The 22653-nt window shown below is 56.4% G+C and overlaps 7 protein-coding genes across 7 annotated transcripts; 5 read left to right on the forward strand and 2 right to left on the reverse strand.

Annotated features, from left to right (window-relative positions):
• Window positions 1-1104: 1104 nt before the first annotated feature.
• MFIFM68171_06429 (uncharacterized protein) lies at window positions 1105-2568 on the forward strand (the record flags this gene model as incomplete). The annotated part of the gene is made up of 3 exons (XM_071061849.1): window positions 1105-1224; window positions 1622-1865; window positions 1934-2568. 3 exons carry the CDS (start codon window positions 1105-1107, stop codon window positions 2566-2568), a joined length of 999 nt encoding a protein of 332 aa, XP_070917950.1.
• A 1249-nt stretch (window positions 2569-3817) lies between these two features.
• On the forward strand, window positions 3818-7924 carry BUD2 (GTPase activating factor; the record flags this gene model as incomplete). Its single annotated transcript, XM_071061850.1, has 1 exon — window positions 3818-7924. One exon carries the CDS (start codon window positions 3818-3820, stop codon window positions 7922-7924), a length of 4107 nt encoding a protein of 1368 aa, XP_070917951.1.
• A 389-nt stretch (window positions 7925-8313) lies between these two features.
• CYP41 (cytochrome P450 monooxygenase 41) lies at window positions 8314-9514 on the reverse strand (the record flags this gene model as incomplete). Its single annotated transcript, XM_071061851.1, has 2 exons — window positions 8314-9080; window positions 9157-9514. The coding sequence occupies 2 exons, from the start codon at window positions 9512-9514 to the stop codon at window positions 8314-8316; spliced, it is 1125 nt and encodes a 374-aa protein (XP_070917952.1).
• Window positions 9515-10091: 577 nt separating this feature from the next.
• DTD1 (D-tyrosyl-tRNA(Tyr) deacylase) lies at window positions 10092-10835 on the reverse strand (the record flags this gene model as incomplete). The annotated part of the gene is made up of 5 exons (XM_071061852.1): window positions 10092-10169; window positions 10225-10418; window positions 10479-10521; window positions 10586-10773; window positions 10829-10835. 5 exons carry the CDS (start codon window positions 10833-10835, stop codon window positions 10092-10094), a joined length of 510 nt encoding a protein of 169 aa, XP_070917953.1.
• Window positions 10836-11801: 966 nt separating this feature from the next.
• NOT5 (proteinral negative regulator of transcription subunit 5) lies at window positions 11802-13856 on the forward strand (the record flags this gene model as incomplete). Its single annotated transcript, XM_071061853.1, has 4 exons — window positions 11802-12056; window positions 12115-13171; window positions 13232-13742; window positions 13796-13856. The coding sequence occupies 4 exons, from the start codon at window positions 11802-11804 to the stop codon at window positions 13854-13856; spliced, it is 1884 nt and encodes a 627-aa protein (XP_070917954.1).
• Window positions 13857-16672: 2816 nt separating this feature from the next.
• MFIFM68171_06434 (uncharacterized protein) lies at window positions 16673-17945 on the forward strand (the record flags this gene model as incomplete). Its single annotated transcript, XM_071061854.1, has 2 exons — window positions 16673-17337; window positions 17444-17945. The coding sequence occupies 2 exons, from the start codon at window positions 16673-16675 to the stop codon at window positions 17943-17945; spliced, it is 1167 nt and encodes a 388-aa protein (XP_070917955.1).
• A 2420-nt stretch (window positions 17946-20365) lies between these two features.
• IDP2 (NADP-dependent isocitrate dehydrogenase) lies at window positions 20366-21882 on the forward strand (the record flags this gene model as incomplete). The annotated part of the gene is made up of 3 exons (XM_071061855.1): window positions 20366-20813; window positions 20862-21398; window positions 21458-21882. 3 exons carry the CDS (start codon window positions 20366-20368, stop codon window positions 21880-21882), a joined length of 1410 nt encoding a protein of 469 aa, XP_070917956.1.
• Between the last annotated feature and the right edge of the window lie 771 nt (window positions 21883-22653).

Below are 22653 nucleotides of genomic sequence, written 5' to 3' on the forward strand. Positions count from 1 at the left end.
ACTAGCCTGGCTAGCCTGTTCCTTGGATGGGCGTTGGCAAACATATGTCGCTTACCAGCACAAGTGACTGCATATGAGTATCGATATGTTCCATCCGTCCAAAGTTTGATGGCTGACAGTCGGGTGTAGCTAAGCAAGGCCCTAGAACTCCTTGCTGTACCGAGTTAGTTCACATCGTGCAAGCGGATGCACGCGGATGCTGGAAATACAACGACCGCGGCAAGCGTTCCTGTCTGGCATCGGCGGAGATGGACTTTGCAAGTAGTCGACTCTTTGCTCCTTTCTCTGGAACAGGGTAGTTGACAGGTATCACGGAAGATGAAAGAGAGTTCATTTTGGCATCTTTCGAACTACCAAGCCAGCCATTGTTCGATAGGGTAGCAGGCCGACAACCCATGGCGCTCGTCTCAGCCTGGCGCTGGAGCATCACCAATCAACACCATTGTGACGCCTTTCCGAAGACGGTAACACGAGGCCTTCAGAGAGCTAGGCTGGAAGGTCAAGTTTGAAGTGAGGCCATAAAAGACGGCGTCCGGGGCTCATATAACGCATAACGGCGGCAGGGCAGACTACCCACTGCCTCATTTCGCTGAGGTTTAGTCGGCTCATTTGGTCTCCAGATGATGAATGCGGTCCCCTTTTCTCCCGTAATTGGGCAGAACAGTATGGAGGGAGACTCCCGTCGGTAACACTAGTCCTTGATGCATCACGGCATGTCGCCGATGAGCTCGTCGGCGTCCAGGTGGCTTGGGATGTCGTTGAGAGAGGCTCCGCTGCCAAGATTGATTGTGTGGCTGCCAGTGGCTGGGCGATCTCCCGGGCCAAATGATCAACGGTGGCTGCTGCCAAGCAATCCGGGCCGTCCGATTCCAGACCCGTGCTGGGGTGCCGAGCCCGAACGGGGGAGATGGCGGTGTCGGCGAGTTCGCGAACTTTGTCTTCTCCCCTCGTCGGCACTCCCACGTTGCACCAAGCGCATTAGCACGTCACTTGCCTACCCTTTTCCGACTTGCGCGTCATAGTTTCGGTCGTCTCCAAATTCTGGGTGACATATGTGCTAAGCAGATCGCAATCGCTGTCTCAAGAACAAACTAGGGGAGCAATATGGCGCCTGCCGTTGGATCTGCTGATGGTGGAGTTAGAATTGAGGATCTTTCTGGCATCAAGATCACGCCGGGGGAGAACCCATACGATGCCCTTATCAGTGTCTGCCATGGCGAACCAGTAAGTTATCCTTTCTTACAGATTTAGTGTGAAAACGGCGGAAGAAATGCAGCAAGGAGAAGATGAAGCAAAGAAGGAGCATTTCCGGGATCCGTTCGTATCTTCATTTTTAGGCGGAGCTGAAGGCTAGTCGCTGGTTGCTGAAGATTACCTTCCAAAGAAGCTCGCAGTCGGTACACAGGATGGTTGAGGACCAGTGTTTCGAAAGGCACCTCAGTCAGTACTTGCAGTAAGCACAGCAGGGGGGCTAGGGCGGTTGGGAGGCGCCGGCTGGGTCGACTACAAAGAAAGATGAGCCATGCGATAACTAGGGACGTTAGAGGCGGAAGCGAGCCGAGACCGCGAGACATGCTGCTGTGGCTGGACCATTGGGGGCTAATATAAATATTTTCCTTAGGCGAAGATCCAGTCTTTGTATGCTGCACATCGCACGGCAAGAAATGCTCAACAGCGGGACAAGTTCCTGTCGCCTGATTTCAAGGAGTTGACCATTGACCCTTACCTGTTGCGGCTGGAGAATCCCGACATCGAGCCAGGCTTCCAGGACCGCCGGCACTGCCTGGTCTTTTGGGCACGGCCACCAGAGCACATTCTAAAGCTTGCCTCGTATCTGCAGACTGCCCTCCGAAAAGTAGCTCCTAGTAAGCACATCGTCTGGCCCCCAGACTTGCGGATAGAGATGATGATGCTCAACACGTCGTGCGATTAGACCTCTGGCTCATGCCCCCGCATCGCATGCACATGACGACTCTCGAGATAGCTCACTCGCAGACCCCAGAGGCAATTGCGAGCCTAGTATCGTCTCTGCGGCCAGCGATTCATCGCTTGACAAGCCTTCCGTTCACACGGCGAGCCCGCCTGGTCAAGCCCCTACTTTCCTATGACACCTCTGCCATTGCTGTGTCCTTCCTGCCAGCATCGGGAGAGGAGGTGCTGTCACCAGCCCCTACGCCACCTCATCGAGAGGACATCATGCATCCTGGACTCCCTGGCGTGAACACAGCGGAGAGTGATGGCTACACATATCATCACCTCCGCCGGGATGTCTTCAACGTGGCCCAGGAAACCGGCGTGGCCATTGGCTCGCGGTACGTGGTCCCCAGTGCGCATATCACGCTTGCGCGTTTTCTCGCCCAAGACGACCACGCTACGCCCGAGCTGCGGGAGCGCTGGATCCGAACGATTGAGGACATAAATAAATGGCTCGAGAAGGAGGTCTGGGGTGTCCAGGATGGCGAGTTCATCGGAGAGTGGATTGTTGGGCAAGAACGGGGGCTCGACGCCCGAAATGGTGCTCTCTGGTACGGCGGCGGACGCACCATCATGATGGGCGAAGGGTTCTGAACACGTGTGGGATTTTGGGGGAATGACGGAAATTCAGAAGTGCGATCTCCAATCCGATCCCAGCAAGTGGCCGGGATACATTTGCGTGCAATTCCCCGCAAAATGTCGAGCATCCTAGGGTGGCATCTCATCTCGGAAGAAGCATAAGTAAGAAAGGGCTCCACCAGCGGCCGCTCAGTTTTGTTCAGCCTTCCGTCCCCTTGTTGCCTGTGGTGTTTTTTCTTTAATTTTTTTTTATACCAGTATCACAGAGTGCTTTGTAAATTTGGCCCAATATCGGCCGGGACCTGCAGGCGCTCTCAGACATGGCAATGCAGCCAAGATGTGAGAATTGATCGCAGCGTCCCGGGTTGGCTTTGTCCGTCTTCACTTGTTCTTTTTTTGCGGCTGCCCCTCGGATCACACCCCAGGCCAAGACGGGCCCCAAAAGTTTAGCGAGCCTTTTCCGGGCGGGGCCTTGTCGCTTCAGCGGTCCCAGCCGGGGTCCCAGCATGCCCAGCTGGGGTTAGCAAACAAAGCAACAATTACGCTAATTATTAATATCAATCATACCCTGGGCTTCGCTTCCAGGTTCCAACACCGCGAGACGTTGCTGTGGAGCGATGCAAGAATAAGCCGACCCGTTGTTCCCCGCGCGTCCCCAGTTTCCGAAGTGCGACGGCGTCCTCCATCTGGCCGATCTTTCCTTGGACCAAAAGCTACCAAAACTATCACCGACCATCGCCCATCTGCTACCCGGCGGCTCGGGATCCAACACTCATCTGCGCTACGACACGCCCTCCCCAACGCTCGGTAAAAACCTGCGACGGCCTTCCCGTACATGCACAGTCAATTGCGGGCGAACCCTAGACGGCTGCGAGCGGACGTGGCAAGCAAGCCGTGAGAACCTGTGCCGTTTTAGACAGCGACGGTTGGCGCATCCCACCCGGCCAGAGCGGGCTCGTCCAATCCATGCGTGGCGCACCCGAGACATTGGCCGCCGACGCCCCCTCCGAATCCATTCTTGCTATGGTGGTAACCCCCGTGGTTGCGCATGGGAGCGGACAATCGAATGGGATCTTGAAAACGTTGGGGCGAACAAAAAGGTGGAACGCCCATTCAAGGCCCCGACGGTTCCTGTAGACGGAGACGGGCAGACACAGCTCGCCGACTCTACAGTGCGCATGTGTGTCGCCCTGTGATATCGCTCCCCTACCCGGGCTCTCATCGCTCTCATTCGCCGCCACCGCCCCGTCTTGGCCTGCTGCATATGCCTGGGGAACGACAACTGACGAGCCCGGTCCCGGTTGTCATGGATGCGAGGCCTCTGCCGCCGGGGACTGGCACGTATACCGGCGTCGCCCCTCCTCTCCCTGACCGGCCGGCGCATGGCTCGGTGCTCCCTCCGGTCTCCGAGGTACCGTCGACGAGCGGCGCAGAGAGACTCTCAACTGGCAACCTCCGGAACGCCTTTAGGCACGGTGTTCCTGTGCAAAGTACCGTCAGAGCTGTGACGCCCGAGCCTGGTGATGTCACACTGAATGGCTTGGACGGCATTGGCGGTAGTGTGTCACAGATGCCCCGCGGCTATGGTTCTGTGTCGCCGCCGACCTCGCCAAGGTCCATTCCCACCGCTCCGTCCGGCTTGCCAGCCAGACGCCAGGGCGTCGTCTTCAATGAAGCCTTTCCCGGCTCTTTTGACAGCTCTTCATCGAGCCCGCCGCCACGGCCCCCCTCCTTCAGACCTAGAACCCACACCATGGATGGTGCTTTCCGGCAGCAGCTCACCCCCGCCGTCGAGGCACGCCACCGCGTCGGCTCCTTCTCCGCTACCTCCCCCCCATTCGCCGACGATCACCACAGGATCGCCAATCTCCAGCCGCCGTTCGAGTCGTACAGGTCGACCGATCTGCAGCCGCCCACTACCTTCTCAGTACCCAAGGACAGGAGGCCGTCCAATGCCAGGAGTAAGCTGACGAAGCGGCCATCGTCGCGGCCGAGCTCGCCTCTCTCGTCGCTACCGCCGTCTGTCGATTCCCTGCCCCTCCCCATCCCCACGACGGATGCCAACAGAGTCTTGTTTCTGATGAAGAAGCTCTGCGGGAGGATGCGTGGCGAGATCGAGTACCAGAGAGACGGTGGGCCCTGGCTCGGCGGCGTGTGCTATATCGAAGAGGAGAAGGGGTGTTTGATGTTTGACTCTGGCGACAGCGGCCCTTTCCACACCACTCTAGTCTCGGACCTTCGCGGATGCCGAGTTGTCCCTGTCGACCGGCCTGACAGAGACTTCCAATGCCTCGAGATTGTCAGTCCTTCGCTCGGCATGACACTCCTCCTGTACCCTCTAGTGGCCGAAGAACTCGATCTCTGGTTGGCCGCCCTACTCTGTTGGCAGCAATTGCGGCCGGCCGCAACAAAGCTTTCGACAGCGCGGCCCGCCAACGCTGTCGCTGCATCTGGGCGGGCCGCCGAGATGAGGCGCCGCGCCTCGTCACCTGGTCTTCGAGAACACGCGACAATCATCAAGGTTGGCAAGATCATGCTCTGGGACAAGGGCGCTGCAGCATCTCCCCGGGCCATTGTCAAACGGCCCTCGACGCGCGATCTACGGTCATCGCAAACATGCTGGAGGAGGGTTTCATGCATTCTGCACGACAACGGCGAATTTAAGATAATGACTGAGAACGATGTGACGGTGCTTTCCGTAATCGAACTCTCTCAGCTGGCGAGGTCGGCCATCCAGAGGCTAGACAAGTCAGTCTTGGACGAGGATTACTGCTTGGCCATCTTTCCCATCTACTCGTCGACATCGACCCAGCTCTCTATATTTCGACCTGTATATATCGCCTTGGAATCTAGGGTACTGTTAGAGGTTTGGTTCGTGCTGTTGCGCGCTTTCACCGTTCCGGATGTGTACACTCTCGATCCTGCGAACGGAGGGCGCGTCTACGAGGTGACGGATCTGCATCAGGAACCTGCGGGAGAAACTTTTAGGGTGGAAAAGACGATATTCCTCAGAGTCACCGAGGCTAAGATCCGGCGCTGTGCGTCGAACGGGGACAACGATTTCCCTTCCGAACGCCAAGGCAAGGCTGCTGACGCGGACCCCGTCATTGGCAACTACTTAGCCGAAGTCATCCTTGATGGTGAGGTCCGCGCCAGGACCGCGACTAAGATGGATACGAAGAATCCATTCTGGCGTGAGGATTGTCAGTTTGTCGACCTGCCGGCCTCACTACCTTACCTCTCGGTGCTTCTCAAGCGGGTTGATGTCAACATGGAGAGCTTCAGTCACCAGCTACAAGCCACCTTGGGCTTGGCAAGGCCGGGCAACCTGGCGGAAGTGCTTTGCGGTTCGGTTGATATCCCTCTGGACCTTCTGGAGCGCGGAAAGGATCACGAACAGTGGCTTCAAATATACGACGATAGACAGCAGTCTATCGGGTCTATGCTCATCAAAGTCCACCACGAGGAGCTCGTCGTCCTTCTCCAACAAAACTATCAACCCCTCTCCGAGCTTCTGCACCGTTTCAGCTCGGGCTTGACTGCTCTGATTAATGATGCGTTGCCTGGCAATGTACGCCGCGTGGCTGAGATATTCGTGAACATCTTCCAGGTGTCGGGAAGTGCAAACGAGTGGATCATGAACATGGTTGAGGAGGAGATTGACGGAATCGGAAACCAGACGACGTTGAGGAAACCGAGGTTCAGCGCACGTCTCACGTCTAACGACTCGATCGAGTCCACGAGCGACCGGGAGCAGATTGTTCGCGACCTGGGCAGGTCGCTGCAAGGGGAGGCTAACTTGCTCTTCAGGGGCAATTCTTTGCTGACAACAGCCCTCGAATTCCACATGCGCCGCCTAGGCAAGGAGTATCTGAGAGAAACGCTTGCTGAGAAGATCAACGAGATCAACGAGCTCGACGCAAGTTGCGAAGTGGACCCCAGCAAGGTACATCATGGCGAAGACATCCAGCAACACTGGAACCTGCTCATCCAGCAGACGTCAGCAATTTGGGACTGCATCGTGCCGTCGGCTACTCGTCTGCCGCCCGAGCTCAGACACATCCTCAAGTACATCCGCGCCGTCGCTGAGGACCGCTACGGCGACTTCCTACGCACCGTAACCTATACCTCCGTCTCGGGGTTCCTCTTCCTCCGCTTCCTCTGCCCGGCCATCCTTAACCCGAAGCTCTTTGGCCTGCTTCGCGACCACCCCCGGCCGCGCGCGCAACGGACCCTGACGCTCATCGCCAAGTCCTTGCAGGCCCTCGCGAATCTGTCAACCATTGGCAAGAAAGAAACCTGGATGGAGCCCATGAACCGCTTCCTCTCCGCGCAACGCCAACCCTTCAAGGACTTCCTCGACGCTGTGTGCGCCATCCCCGTGGAGCGCACAAAGGTCGCCCTCCCAGCGTCGTACTCGACCCCCATTACCATCCTCGGTCGCCTGTCGCCTCTCGCGCGCGAGGGTTTCCCCTCGCTCCCCTACCTCGTCGATCATGCCCGCAATTTCGCCGCGCTAGTCAAGCTCTGGGCCGACGCTCACCCAGCCTCGGCGGGAACATCACAGGTCTATGATGGCGACTTGCTCAAATTCCACAACCTCTGCATCACCCTGCACAAGCGTGCGACAGAGTGCTTTGCTCGCATCGAGGGACTTCGAGCAGCGGCTGCTGCCGCTGCCGCCGCCGCCGACAGGGCCAGCCAACTGAGTGGCGGCAATGGCGGCGGTACTGCCACCGTTGACGAACACCTAGCGGACGTGATGGACCGTATGAGCCTCAGCGGTGACACAGCCGCAATCAGCCACCTCTCGGGATATGGCTATACCTACGGCGGAGCCGGTAACAACACCCAGCTTCCCAGCATGACAGCAGCCTGGGCGGCCGAGAACGAAGGCATCCGTCACAACCACCCGCCAGGGTCACCCGGGAGCGAGACAGACCACGCCACGATCCCGGCAGCGCTCGCCATAACTACCAGTGGCGGCGCCAGTGGCGGCAGTATCAGTAACAACAATAGCAGCAACGGCAAGCCGCGCCAGTTTTCCACCTCGGGACGGAGCAGCGAGCTGTCGTCGAGCACCGGCACGGTGCGTAGCCTGCGCAACGGGATCCATCCCCGCAAGCTGCTCAGCGGCTTTATCCGCAAGACGACCTCTGCCGGGCGGACGACCTCGCCCGAGTTTTCTCCGCCTCCTAGCAGTACAACTCCTTCTTCTACCACTACGAGCCCGAACCCCAGCCTCCCCTTGCCGGTCATCATTAAGGAACGTGATCGGGAGAGGGAGAGGGAGAGGGAAAAGGAAGTTGGTGAACGCGAACGTGAACGAGAGCGAGAGCGGGATAAGGAGATTGTGGGTTTCGAGGGATAGGGGGTTACGGGGCTTTCTTTAACATGTATGCATGAAAACTCAGTAACCTGGGGGCCATTTTCCTTGGTGATCATCGGAGATACAAGATCAACAGAACACTTTTGGATTTGGAGGCGTTGGCAAGAGTGGAGTCACATCAAAGTTGGTCGAGGCTACGTCGTAGATTTATTATGGCACGGGAAGGAGGACGGGTTCTTGATTTTACCTGGCCATTGAGTGGACACCGCTGGGCAACTAGCTTAGAGATATAAAACATTTCTTTCCTTTGATGACCATGCTGGTCCCAGTCCATGGGCGTGAGGTGGATTCGTCATCGGCGTCCGTGAGATACCACACCGACTCTCCCGCCCCTTTATTCCTCCGCCAATTCCTAGAGAAACGTTGTTTGCTCAGCTAAAGAACTTCTTGTAAGCAGCCTTCTCCTTCGCAAGTCTCGCTGCCGCGGCTTTCTTGACGGCAGCAAGTTCGCTGGCAATCGCGGCATCCTCCGGCGCGAGTTTCTTCGCCTCCTCCAGACTTTGCAGAGCGGAATCCTCGTCCTTCAAGCGCACCTGGGCGAAGCCGCGGCGGTAGAGCGCCTTAGCCTTGTCCTTGTCCGAAATTGTCGAGACAGCAAGAGCGTTGTCGGCCGCACGAACCGCGTCGTCCCACGCGCTGAGCTTGATGTTCATCAGGGCCGCATTGCTGTTCAGCGAGACGCGCAGGGTATCCATTTTCTCCTTGGTATCCGCCGGCTCATTGTCCAAGTCGGGGTCCTCGTTCAGGTACCGCAAGCCCTTCTGGTACTTGCCGAGGGCCACGCTGAAGTCGCCGCCCTTGAAGGCCTTATTGCCAAACTCCTTGCAATCGCTCGCGATCTTGAGGATCTGAGTCGCTGAAAGAACATCGTCCCCTGTCACCTGGTCTTCGGGGAAGTCTTCGTACTCGTCACCATACGCGTCCGGAGCCTTAGTCTCGGCGGCAATGGCTTCCGATGCTGACAGCTCACCGCAGTCGGCGATGACGGCGTCGCGGGTCGGCTTGTCGCTCTGGGTTGTGAGGTTCTCGATCTGCCGCACGATCGACTTGCCGCTGAGGACCTCGCCGAACACAACGTGCTTGCCGTCGAGGTGGGGTGTTGGAACGGTTGTGACAAAGAATTGCGAGCCATTAGTCCCTGTAATGTCAAGCGCGAGGAAGGTTAGCGAGTGATTTCCCCCATAGCGCCACGTTAGGCATCTGACGCTACGTACCCGGACCGGCATTCGCCATGGACAGAAGGAAAGGGCGGTCATGCTTTAGCTGAAAGTTCTCATCTTCAAACTTGGCGCCGTAAATGGACTCGCCGCCGGTGCCATTGCCAGCGGTGAAGTCGCCACCCTGGATCATGAACTGCTTGATGACCCGGTGGAAGAGTGAGCCCTTGTAGTGCAAGGGCTTGCCCGCCTTGCCGATGCCTTTCTCACCAGTGCACAGGGCACGGAAATTCTCGGCCGTCTTGGGTACAATGTCATTATACAGCTCGAATGTGATGCGCCCGGCCGGCGTTCCACCAATGGTGATGTCGAAGAAGACGCGGCTGCGAGCCTTCTTTGCCTCGTCGGAGCTCATGTTATGATTGAATTACGAAGTACTTGGTGAGGTAGAATTGGGATTAAGAAACCTAATGGAACCACAAGACCCGGGGCCATAGAAAGATTAGTGAGAGAATTGAAGGCATGATCGAGAACCGATGGGAAGTACGTGGGCGACTAGGCTGCCTGCTCTCAGGGCTACAAGGCCACCTGAATCGAACTTACCTAGGTATCCGAGGGCAGGTATTTCGCTCTCTCTTTGTTTGCGCGTGAGTGCAGAACCGGGATGCTGCTTCTAATTATTTGGTGTTTGACTTTGCAGGGGCAGAGCGTTCAAGCAGTTGGAGAGCAAAACGGAATCCAGTGACAAAGAGACAAGAGGTAGAAAGCCCCGTGGTGTATTTATTCGTATCACCGTAACTATAGCCTTCCGCAACGACGGTTCCTGAAGCTTCGAAATGGTGGGGCTGTGATGGTGCCGAGTGAGGGGCACCGGTGGGGGCGGGAGCTGGGGTCGACAGCCGCAGGACCCTAACCCGCTTGGGCAAGGCGGTGTAGAATGGCCAGGCACACTGGGGGACCTGGGGGTTGAGTAGCCTATCTATCTAAGGCTATCATGATGCCGATTCGGTGGCTTTCAGTTTCTTCCCATTCCCATCCTGCTTTGGCGTTGTTGATACCTCTAGCGTTACCTATCCTTGTGGTCAGCAAATAATTGGAGAAAACACAAGATGAGGATTGTCCAACCGGCCCATCATTGACCAACGCAACTTGCATATTGGCCTGGAAGACACCGTCCTTGACTTTATCTGCCGTGTAGCCTTCCTGCACCTTGCGGTAAAAGTACTGATACAGTTTTTTCGCATCTTCTCCACCCATTGCTCCGTGGAAATCTGGTTTATTACCTTTTTTTGTCGAGGCGAGGAGAGTGAACTGGGACACTATGGATAGCTGTTAAATCCTACAATATCGTAGCCCGGTATCAGTTCTGGAGCGCTTACCGCATAGAACTTCACCGTTGATGTCCTGAACGCTCTTCTTCCACTAAACTTAACGCGTCAGAGCCGGATAGGACACAACACTTGCGGGTTTTGAAAGCAGATCATACCCGGCCTCCGGATTCATCGTCCCATAGCTTCAATTTCAGGACCTTGGCAGCAAGGGATTCGGCCTCCTTTTCTGTGTCCCCGGGTGCCATGGCTGCGAAGACGAGGATGCCCTTCCCAATGGAGGACACGAGCTCCTGGTCTACGGTGACCGATGCGGAGAGAACGCGCTGAAGAATAGCTGTAGTCGCTGTGTGAGAATTCAGTTGCTAAACGAGCATATTCCGCGGCGCAGGGACAGAGACCTTTCATTTCTATGTTACATCAACCTGGGCCGGACGACCCAAGCGGGAATCAAAGACGGCGCCCACGTGGAAGACCAAACACTTACAGTCTTACAGTGAGTGCTTTGGTACCTGATCCGCTTCAACAGCTCAATTCAGTATTCTCCAACCGCACAATCACACTAGCCGCTCCGGAGTGGCCCACTTAACCCTTGATTAGTGTTTACCTGACACCTGCCGACTGCCATGATTACCTGGCGAAGACAGCAAAACCTCGCATCCTCGGTTGATTGGATAACTACGGCAGCTGAGTCAGCCAGAAGGGATCGGATCTTGGCACCTTGCAGCTCTTTCTGTCCAAAGGCTGAGAGATAGGACATTCATCAAGGCTGTTTAGCGCTAACTCATTAGTTTATTTAACCAGTGAACAACAACCTAAGTTCTTCACAACAGTGGTTTAAGGTAGTTTTGCTTTCGTTAATGGGATAAATTACTGTGGTAATGTTCTATATCCATTCTGTCGGAGAGATGCATCAATTTTTCGCAAAATGTATGTATTTGTGCGGAACCCATTTAACAAGAGTGTTAAACAGCTACAGTGAACCGTCACGAGCTTCAGCCGCGCCTCGGGCTGGACCTTCCTTGGTCCCATTTCGACGTGCCTCAATACACCACCCAGCCTTCTCGGCAATCAGCACCTCAGTCGATCTCTACACAACAGAGCGAAACGAAATAAACAATAAATCGCCGGCCTGTCTTGAGCGGCAAAGCCTGCGATTTATCCGCCAGGTAGTGTCCCCCACGGAATACTGTGTTGTACTTGGGAGGGTTTGCATCTTGACTGACGACAAATGCTCCCATTGCCTTCAGCATCTGGTCGCAAAACATTGCTTCTATCGCCGCCTGGTCGCGCGACGTTTGGCCGTACAGGACCGGACCCAATTCCCATCATCGAGTCTTTTTCTCCCGGCATCCGCGGGACACCACCGACGAAATGGCAGCGCGAAAACTTCAGCAGGAGGTCGACAAGTGCTTCAAGAAAGTGGCCGAAGGTGTCACCGAATTCGAGTCCATTTACGAAAAGATTGAACAGTCGACAAACCAGGCGCAGAAGGAAAAGCTGGAGGATCAGCTGAAGCGTGAGATCAAGAAGCTGCAGAGGCTGCGCGATCAGATCAAGACATGGGCCGCAAGCAACGACATCAAGGACAAGGCCCCGCTCTTGGAGCAGAGACGGCTGATCGAGACGGTTTGTATTCCAAATGTCGGTCTCTTGTACTGGCCGGGACACTTACCCGTGTCTATAGCAAATGGAGAAGTTCAAGGCTGTCGAGAAGGCCATGAAAACCAAGGCGTACTCAAAAGAAGGGCTATCGGCGGCGGCCAAGCTGGACCCTAAGGAGCAGGCCAAGTTGGAGGCGAGCGAGTTTCTAAGCAGCATGGTCGACGAGCTGGAACAGCAGATTGAAACCCTCGAGGCTGAGAGCGAATCATTACAGGCGACCATGAAGAAGGGGAAGGGCCACGCCGCGAAGGCGGAGCGCATAGCCCAGATTGAGCACATGATCGAACGGCATAAATGGCACCAAGGGAAGCTAGAACTGATCCGTCGCTCGCTCGAAAATGGGGGCGTCGAAACCGACCAGGTCAACGAGCTTGAGGAGAGCATCAGATATTACGTGACCGATAGCATGAACGATGAGTTCATGGAAGATGAGGGCTTGTACGACGAGCTGAATCTGCAGGATGAGGAAGATGCATACGGAATGAACTTGGACAACGATAAGGTATCATCACAGGATACCCAATCCATACAAGACGACGCGGGCACCGAAGCCGAGGCGAAGGCGCCAAGTACGGGGAAGCAGCGCACGGCGGCAGATGCGGTGGCAGCATCAGCTGCGCGACGGCCCTCGACGCAGCTCAAGTCGCCGCTTCCGACGCTCGCAACGGTACACAGCACTCCGTTACCGACCCTGGCCAATGGCGCTGCGGGCAACGCTGCCATGAAACCGGCGGCGGTGCCAACCAGACTCGCGGGCGAGGGCCTCAAGTATGCCAGTGCCGCGGCGGCAGCGGCGGCGAATGACAAGAACAATGTCGGCATCGCACCGTTACCACCGCCGCCATCAACGACGCCGGGTGTCGGCCCGTCTCCGCTCCCGCCGACACAGGCCAAGACAAGTACAACCAACTCTCCAAGCTCTGTGTCCATACTGCCAGTGGCCCAGGAGCGTGCGTCCACCTCGGCCGTCGCGCCAGCGAGCACGGCGGCAACGACAACCCAGTCGAGTAAAGCGTCGTCAAGGGGCAAGGCACCGGTGCATGCTACCGCGTCCGAGACTACCGAGCCTACGACAAAAGGTTTGAGCGAACTTCTGCCGTGTGATCTCGGCGTCCCGCTAATGTGGTGTTGCAAAATAGCGCAATCGAATGGTACAGCCAACGGTATTAAGCCGATCGAGGAGGAAGACGAAGAGGAAGAGTCGATATACCACCTCCCGTCGTCACTTCATGATCTCATTGAGTCTTACGAGGTCACGAGAAAGCGACCTCCACCATTGAACGCGCCTATAACTCAGAGGATGCAAGAGGCGTCTGAGACGAACAAACCGGGTACCCTGGATGCTGAAGCACCACGCACCTACCTGCCGGACGTCAAGTTCCACTCGCATGCACGGTTCCCGCAAGAACCGCTAACGATCCTCGATGACCCTCGGCTCTATACACGGATCGATCCCGATACCCTCTTCTACGTCTTCTATTACAAGCAAGGGACCTACCAGCAGTACCTGGCTGCGCGGGCGTTGAAGGATCAGAGCTGGAGGTTTCATAAGCAGTACCAGACGTGGTTCCAGAGGCACGAGGAGCCAAAGTCGATCACGGAGGAGTTTGAGCAGGGGACGTATCGATTTTTCGATTACGAGAGCACATGGTGGGTTTTCGTATTCCCGCCGTTCCCGGCCGGGGTTGCTAACCTGATGTTAGGATGAACCGGCGGAAGGCGGACTTCAAATTCGCCTACAAGTTCCTTGAAGATGAGGTTTGATATCTTGTCCGCCGGGGGGGGGGGGGGGGGGGGGGGGCAGTAAGACATTCCGATCGACGATGGGATGAGGGGAGTTCTGTAAGTGTGGTATGGAGTGGGTTGTACTTCTGCGTTCAGTATTGGTAACGCCTGCGTTTCACTGCGGACACCCGCCGGCTTTCTGGGTCGGCGACCGCGTTACTAGCTTTTAATCTTGATGAATTGCAGGAGGACGATCGCCTGGCGCCGTCCAATCTGGCCACAATGAGCTCCCAGGACTCAGTAAGAGCTTTTGAACCGCCTCAACCTGCCACAACCCACCTGGCAGGGCAGATGGTGGCGGCTAAGGGATCGGGCAGAGCCGAATGTCCCAAAATTCTGCTTGATTTGATATTTATTGCTTTGTTTCTGATTGAGGTCCCCGTCGTCCGCCAACCTCGTCTCCTCCAGATTAGTTTCCATCATCCATCACGTGAACGGCGCACTTGATACCCCGCAGGAGACTGCGCGTTCTTGCCCGCCGGGTAAGCAGAACCACTGCAACCCCGTGGTATGCCTTGGGAGTCCGAGGGACGATTCGAGGCGATGTGGCGCTTTGCGTCGGGCAACATACCAAGTCGCATCGGTTCCGGATCTGGAGACCGGGGCATTCCCCGCCAGAGATTCGGCAGGGCCCGCTCAAGCCAACAGCCCTGTTTCTTCCAGACCATGGCACTTTCCAATCTCCGCCATCGCGAGAGGAGAATGGTGAAAGTAACGTTAAGAGACCCATGGAGCTCGACGGGGGCGCAGGCCAGGCGCAGCAACCTCCGCCATGCCTACCTAGGTAAGCAGCCCGCCGTTGCTTAGATAGTGACTACCGAGGGAAAAACAGGCGCTCCAATAGGCACACAATGCAGCATAGAGCGCTGCATAAGGCGCTGTCGGGACCGGCTTGTCGAATCACGGGGCAGAGCGGGAAAGCTGGTCTTCCCGGACAGGCTCGGTTACCAGTGGAGCGAATCGCAGCCTTTCCGCACACCGAGGAATGTTATAAAGGATGAACAGAGGTGCATCGGCCTTCCTCCCGCCACCATTGGATGGCGCCAGTTTGTGTAAGACACCTGATAAGCGACGGGGTTGTGGAGGAGTGATTGCCACGTTTTCTGTACTCGACATCCGGAAGACTGCATCTTGTAGTTCCTTGATTTTACTAATTCACTCAGCCGCAAGCGGGAATAAGGCAACGACTCGTTGCTCCCAGCGTAATGTTCCGTCTGCCGCTCTCATGCAACCATGACTGGAAGACTGCAGATCGCGAGGCTGTCAACACGGCTTCCTGGCTTCCGTCGATCTCACTTCCATCCTCTCATTGGTTGTAAAAGAGCAGTGCAATGGTTTCGGGCATTGCCCTGGCCCTGGCAGGTCCTCCCATCCGCAATTCTTCCTTCTGTCCACTTTCCGTGTATATCCTACCGCCCAGCGTTTTCCACCTCAATGGAAGCCGGCCCTGCTGATATGCTCCTGTTACTGTCGTCCATGAGGCTTTGTCATACCTTGCACAGCCTTGCAACTGTTCTTTTTCTTTTTCTTTTCCCCCTATTATCTTGATCCTGGTTAATCAGATTGCAATCCCCAATGGGATTGCCTCGCTCCCCTTCCAGCCGGTGACACAGTCGGGTTACCCTGCGTCCCGCTCTGGGACTCTAGTAAGCCCCGCCAAGTAGAACTCTCAGAGGGAACTATCGAACCCATCGCCTGCATATCCCACCCGGCTGAAACGGAGGAGTCTCCCTGTTGCTGCAGGTTCACTAAGACACAGCCATCATCAGCCAAGTGGGCGCCCGACCGGTCTCGGACCAATATCTGGTTTTTTTGTTTGTGCTCTTGCGCCCCGTCATTCTGCGGTATGAATTCCCATTCCCCGTCAGGATGTGGCCGGCCCAGGACCCTCCTGCCTTTGACCGTGCCCGTCGACCGAGGGCTGGAAGAAGGAGTTTTGCTTGTCGGCCTCAGGGACATGGATATGAATCCCCTTACAACACGGCCACTGCCGACCCGCGTACGAGGCCTACTAACCCTTCCGGCTTATCGGTGTGGCTGCGATAACCGGGTCCAAATCCGCGTGGTCCGGTGATCACCGCGACGAAGTTGAACCCTTCGGGTGTGGTATACAACTCGGGAAGAACTGTGCAGTATCGGGCTGGGGCATTTCTTACCTTTGTAGTGTCGTAGCCTTCCCCGAAGGGCCGTTGTGTGCTGGATGGATCCATGTATGCACATTCACTGTCCGTATGCCGTATCTCCCCTCTCCGGCCCCCCTGCTCCAACCAACCCGCCCTCCCGTTCGCCTTACCTATGTGAGGATGTGCCACTTCCGCTTCACCCACGGTGGCCCGTGACAGAATCCACCTTCGGAGGTAAAAGATATATGAGAGCCATCCAGGCACCTCTCAGACGCTATGCCTCACCAGGTCCGTGTGCACTTCAACACACTGCCGCCAGCTCTTCTTCAATGCACTTGAATTCCCCCAACTTACTCAATATACCACAGCATTCCCAAGTTCTGCTAGCCTTGTAAGTCTTGTTCTGCTCTCGTAAGGCATCTTTGACCTCGGCAAACCCGGCAATCCTCTTCCTTCGGGACTAGGCGAGTTAACGACCTCCATCAGAATAACCGCCACCCCCTTTACCTTCCCTCTTCAGGTGAACCGGTAAACAGGACGGTTCACGGTTTAGCAATATCGAGTACGAACTCAATATCGGAAACACTTCCCATGGAAGCATACGCATACCACCCAGGCACGGCCTTTAATGTCGTTGCAGGTCGAAATGATGCCTGGGCGGACTCTGCCAGCATGCAGAGAAGCAGCTCCCAGTCCACCACTTATACCGTTGGCAGCAGCTACACGACTAGCACCGACCTGACAGATTACTCATCGTTTAGCCAGTCACCTATCGACGGACCCTCAACGAGCCATTACCAATATCCATACCCCCATTCCCAGGACACAGATCATCTTCTGTCCGCCACAGGGTCCCAGTATCAGCACAGCGACAGGCAGTTGCCTCAGGTTCTGCAGCTTTCTTCTCCTCTACAGCTCTTTAACGGCAGCTTTGGAAGCATCGAGGAAGCGGCGAGGCAAGCCACAGAGTACGCCAGATCCTTGATCGACAGCCAGGGGTCGTACGGACTAGCCAACCTGTCCATCGTCTCGTCTGAGGCTGTGGATGAAGCACTATGGCGGCTCCAGGAGCAGGGTGGGGACTCGTCGCCCCGCGCAGCTGTGCAAGACGTCCTCCACCAGCACCTATACCGCCAGTTCACGGATATAGGCCAGCTGCAGTCGGACCCGAACATCGCCCTTGAGGAAGCCGCCTACCAGCTTCAACTACGGCTTCAAGGCCCAAAGGTCCTGGACATATGCTACTACGCCATCGTGGCCACTCTGGCGCAGCTGGCGCGAGACCTGGAAGCCTGCGAGGAATTTCCAGACGCCGAAAGCCTCTCGCCAGCCCCCCAGTAAGTAGCCAATCAGCCAGACCCAACTGGAGAGCCCATATTCCGCTCCGCCTCCAACCTAGGTGGCACCTCCCTTTTGCTAACAAATACTCTTCTCCGTTTCCAGTCGCTCTCCAGCAACCCCAACCCCAATCACCCCAACGACGGCAACAGCAGGAGAAGCAGCAACGGCAGCAGCAGCAGCGACCGCGGGAGAAAAAGAACGCTACCCCTGCCTCGTCCCGGGCTGCAAACAAAAGGGCTTCTCCCGCTCGGCCGACCTGGACCGGCACTACAAGATGGTGCACCTCGACGACGACCAAAAGAAGAAGTACATGTGCGACTACCGCAAGTGCCCGCGGTACGACACGCCCTTCTTCCGGCAGGACCACTTCCGCGACCACCTGCGGCTGTTCCACAAGGAGGACCTGCTGCGGCGCGGCACCAAGCCGGACCACGAGTGGTGGGGGTCGCGCTCCAGCAGGGCCATGTTCTCGGGCTGGTGGAGATGCAATCGCTGCCTGGTGGTGAGGGTGCAGCAGGAAAAGTACGGCTTTGTCTGCCCCGGCTGCGGCAACCCGTGCGAAGCAGAACGGAGGAGGCAGAGAGAGAGAATGAGGATGGTGTGAGTGATGCGCATTCTGATGGGATGTGGGTGAGGTTGAAGGGGAGGTGTGTTTCGTCACATATCCTGTTCTTCGTTCTTTCCCCTTTTCTTTCCCTTTTTTTTTTTTTTTTTTTTTTTTTTTTTTTTGTTCTAACATCTACTCTTCCAGGGATGGTTCAAGGTTATCTTGCTGATTCTGCTTAGGGGAATGCTTTCTGTTCTGCTTGGTCGGTCCGGTTTCAAGACTCGGTTGCCTTGGTCGTCTTTTCTTCTTCTGCTTGTCGAGGGAGTCTTTTGTTGATGATGGTGACGGTGATGATGATGATGATGATGATGATCAAAGGAAAGGTTGACTTCCGAGCGGAGCAGTCTACACATGTGGCGTCTGGAAGTCAGATGTCTTTTTGGTTCTTGCTTTCTCGAGAGGCGTTCTTGGTATTACCTACGTCTGTTTATGGCGGTAGATGAATGCCGCTTTTGAGGCTGCGATGGTGCGCGTCCACTCCCTGCTCGGACGGCACCATGGAGCTTCATCCCACGTTTTTGATGGGGGTTTGCGAGGCAGACACAAGGCTTCCCCCCCGAAATGTGGCCTCGTGCCACGTTCAGCCCATGCAAGGCTGTGTACCAACGTTGTACGTTACTTCTTCATACCAAAACAGGTTACGTGGAACGGATATAGATGGATGGCGTCGAGATAGACGGGTGGGATACAGGCTGCGGTATGGCGCATGATGCCGTTGGGCTGAGGGTGAACATTCACGCTAATCGCTGTACTTTGCAATGCTGGACATTGCGAGGTCTTGGGTGGAGAGATTGAGGTTTTGGCAGATGTAAAATCTTGTGGGTCTAGCGAAGGCTTGGTGGAAGTCTAGGAGCGGGAATTGCAAATCGCTTGTGGATGGTGGAGTTGGAGGGCATCGCTCCAATTGACGCAGCGAGGCTTGATAAACTAGCGAGAAACAAGGCGATTCAGGCAGATCTGCCTATCCAGTGTCCCCGACATTGCACGTCAGGGTATGCTCTGTCGTCAGCCACTTGTGCGATAGAAGACGCAATTGCAGAACCGGTTCATGTCCAGCCACGGCCTGCCTTGGTGTGGTGTAGTCAAATCAGCCAGCACAGTTGGTTGTTGTGAACAGTGGGCTGCAGGCGTCCGCTGTATCTTATATCCGGTGCTATCCGCAGCTTATCGCCGCCGGCTCGGTCGTCGGTGCTTCGGTGCGTTCTTTTCTTCTGTGGCTGACCCCGCAATCTGCACCGCTTGCGTGCTGCCGAGCCGTGGAAATGGTGTCTCACCTAACCCAATCAAGCAGGCTACATGAACCGCGAAACATCACCCGGAAAACTTGACGAAAGAACTCCATCTCAGCCATCCAGGATCTCCCTTCAAGTTCTCTTATCCTATGTCCTGGCACTTCCCTCTAATTGCTGATACCAGTGCCGGACAGTGCTCTTCAAAATCATCGCCGTTTGGACACGACTCGAAGTGCTCCGCGGAACGTCGCGAAAGAGACCGGGACCAGGGGGCCAGGGGGCGGAGATGCATGTCACCCTTGCCTGCCCCTCCTGCCCCGCTGCTTTCCGGCCACCGAGGGAAAAGTTTTACCAGCATTGCTATCATGAAGTAATCACCCATCTCGAGGTACCGCAGCAGGACTAGACCTTGTTGGCATTATGTTCCGTACGCGGTTGGTCACGCCGGGCTTGTCAAGGATACATAACAACGAGGTTTTCACTCGTTCAGATCACAACCGCTAAGCATCCCACGCACTCTGGACTGCCCTTGCATTGTCCATACCAACACTGTCATTGGGCTATATAATTCTGGCCCCAACCGCTCCACTCTGCCGGCGCTCGCCAGTCCCGCAGTCGCATTTGCATCGCTGATCATCCGAGAGCGCGAAAAAGTACCTGACGCAATTGCACAGAGACGCGGCAGGCACCACGACGGCCAAATCAGCCTCTATGTAATAAGGGTCCCTGCGTCTTGTCAACCAATCTTTTGCTGCCAACTTGAGCCGCTAGGTATATATGATTGATCCGCCCTCGCTCCACACCGGACTGTCTTTGCTGACCATCATCTGCCACTGCTCTCAACAGCCCTCCGCCAAGCAGGGGCCGCTTCGTGTGCCACGATCTGTAGGGTTGACGCCGGGCCTTCCCAGTTTCCAATCCCGAACGAGGTTCCTCTCTGCCGGGCGCAGTTGCCGCGGCCCACACCACACACCCAATCGCGAGACAACCGCTCTTACGGTGCGGCTCACTTCCTCGGCTTTCGTCACCCGGCCCTGTTACCAATCGCTGCTCCGATAGCCCGACCTTCTTGTGACGGCGGCCCGATCCGGCGCGACTAGACAACCCACACCCACACCCCCGCCCCTATCTAGCCTTCCCTCTTTCATACATTTGCCGTTCCCCCCCCCCTCCCTTCTTCCCGCCATGCCTCCCGTCGTGTCCTCGGCCTTTCGCGCCTCTCTCCTTAGCAAAACTGCCTGGCCTCGCTCAGCGGTTACTCCGGCATCCAGCACCGTTCGTACTACACCAGTCGCCGTGCCCCGAGCCGCTCCCGTGTTCTTGTACTCCCGCATCAACCGTCGCACAATGGCTACCGACGCCTCCCCCAAGATCAAGGTCAAGAACCCCGTCGTCGAGCTCGACGGCGATGAGATGACCCGTGTGATCTGGAAGGACATCAAGGAGAAGTTCATTTACCCCTACTTGGACGTCGACCTCAAGTACTACGATCTTGGCCTCGAGTACCGCGACCAGACCAACGACCAGGTCACGCTGGATGCTGCAGAGGCTATCAAGAAGTACTCGGTTGGCGTCAAGTGCGCCACTATCACCCCCGATGAAGCCCGTGTCGAGGAGTTCAAGCTCAAGCACAGTACGTTGGACGTCCCTCCTCCGGGAAATACCTAAGCTAACTGGACAGTGTGGCTCTCGCCCAACGGCACTATCCGCAATGCGCTCGGGGGCACCGTCTTCCGCGAGCCCATTGTGATCCCCCGCATCCCTCGCCTGGTGCCCGGGTGGAAGAAGCCCATCATCATTGGCCGTCACGCCTTTGGCGACCAGTACCGGGCCAAGGACATGGTTGCCCCGGGCCCAGGCAAGCTTAGCATGGTCTACACACCCGCCGGTGGCAAGCCGCAAGAGATCGAGGTGTTTGAGTTCAAGAACGGCGGCGGTATCGCTCAGACCCAGTACAACACCGACGAGAGCATCACGGGCTTCGCTCACGCCAGCTTCAAGCTTGCCCTCGACAAGAGCCTGCCCCTGTACATGAGCACCAAGAACACTATCCTCAAGAAGTACGACGGCCGCTTCAAGGACATCTTCCAGGAGCTGTACGACACTCAGTACAAGGCCGAGTTCGAGGCCAAGGGCATCTGGTACGAGCACCGTCTGATCGACGACATGGTCGCCCAGATGGTCAAGAGCAGCGGCGGTTACATCATGGCTCTGAAGAGTTAGCCAGCCCCCCCCCCCCGATACTGCTTGGAGAGTGAGGACTGACTTTGTCCGCAGACTACGATGGTGATGTCCAGTCCGACATCGTCGCCCAGGGCTTCGGCTCGCTCGGCCTGATGACGTCGGTCCTTATCACCCCCGACGGCAAGACCTTCGAGTCCGAGGCCGCCCATGGCACCGTCACCCGCCACTACCGCGAGCACCAGAAGGGTCGTGAGACCTCGACCAACCCCATCGCCTCCATCTTCGCCTGGACCCGTGGCTTGATCCAGCGTGGCAAGCTCGACGAGACCCCCGAGGTTGTCGCCTTCGCTGAGAGCCTCGAGCAGGCCTGCATTGACACGGTCGACATCGACGGCATCATGACCAAGGACCTGGCGCTTGCTTGCGGCAAGACGGCCCGCGAGGACTACGTCACTACCAGCGAGTACCTGAGCGCCGTCGAGCGGAGGCTCAAGCAGAGCCTGAAGGAGAAGCTCTAAGAAGTCAGCGACGCTGATGACTAATTCTTTCCGAGCCGCGGAGTGATGAATGCCCCGAATCCCTCAAGAAGGGAGAGGGAGGAAGTGATCCACGCGCCCAACTGACACGACTATGACTGCTTTTCGCAGCGCGCTGAGCAAGGATTGAGGGTTGTTTATTTACTGTGCTTTGATAGATCCTGGGAGAGCGGCCTTTTGTCTGAGTTGTCTGATACTGTATCGCATAAACAGCACATCAGCATCTTCTCCTCGATTGCCCCTGCACACCTTGTATTTTCGTTGGGGGTTTGCATTACATAAGCCGGGACACCAGCACCTACATGTAGCCATGGGGTGAAGGGCACATGGCTCCCGTATATAGCGCGGTTGTTAAGACAGCCTCGAACATACCATTGAAGAGCTTGAAACCTTGTATTGATCTGGGTGGTTGCGCTTCGCTCATTCTTTGGTGGTCCCGTCTCTAAAAGCTGATGATGAACGCTACCACCATCATGTAAGCAAGGGGATTAACTCTTTGCGGTATTGCCACTTCAGCCCATGCGCTCTAACTCAGCGGCTCTATAGGAACTGGCTTCCGTTTAGCAATGGCGGAAGCCAACTGGACCAACCATGCCTGCCCTGAGAATATTGAATAAAAATACACTCTGCTATGATGAAATACCCTTGCCCAATATCCTCCGTCTAGAAAAACGTAAACTGCCCTCACCCTCGCCCTCGCCCTCGCCTTCGCCCTCGCCCTGCCTTGCCCTGCCTTTTCCCAGTCCCCAAACC

Source organism: Madurella fahalii (genome assembly GCF_045866475.1).
Source record: "Madurella fahalii IFM 68171 DNA, scaffold_3, whole genome shotgun sequence".
Taxonomy (NCBI): Eukaryota; Fungi; Ascomycota; class Sordariomycetes; order Sordariales; genus Madurella; species Madurella fahalii.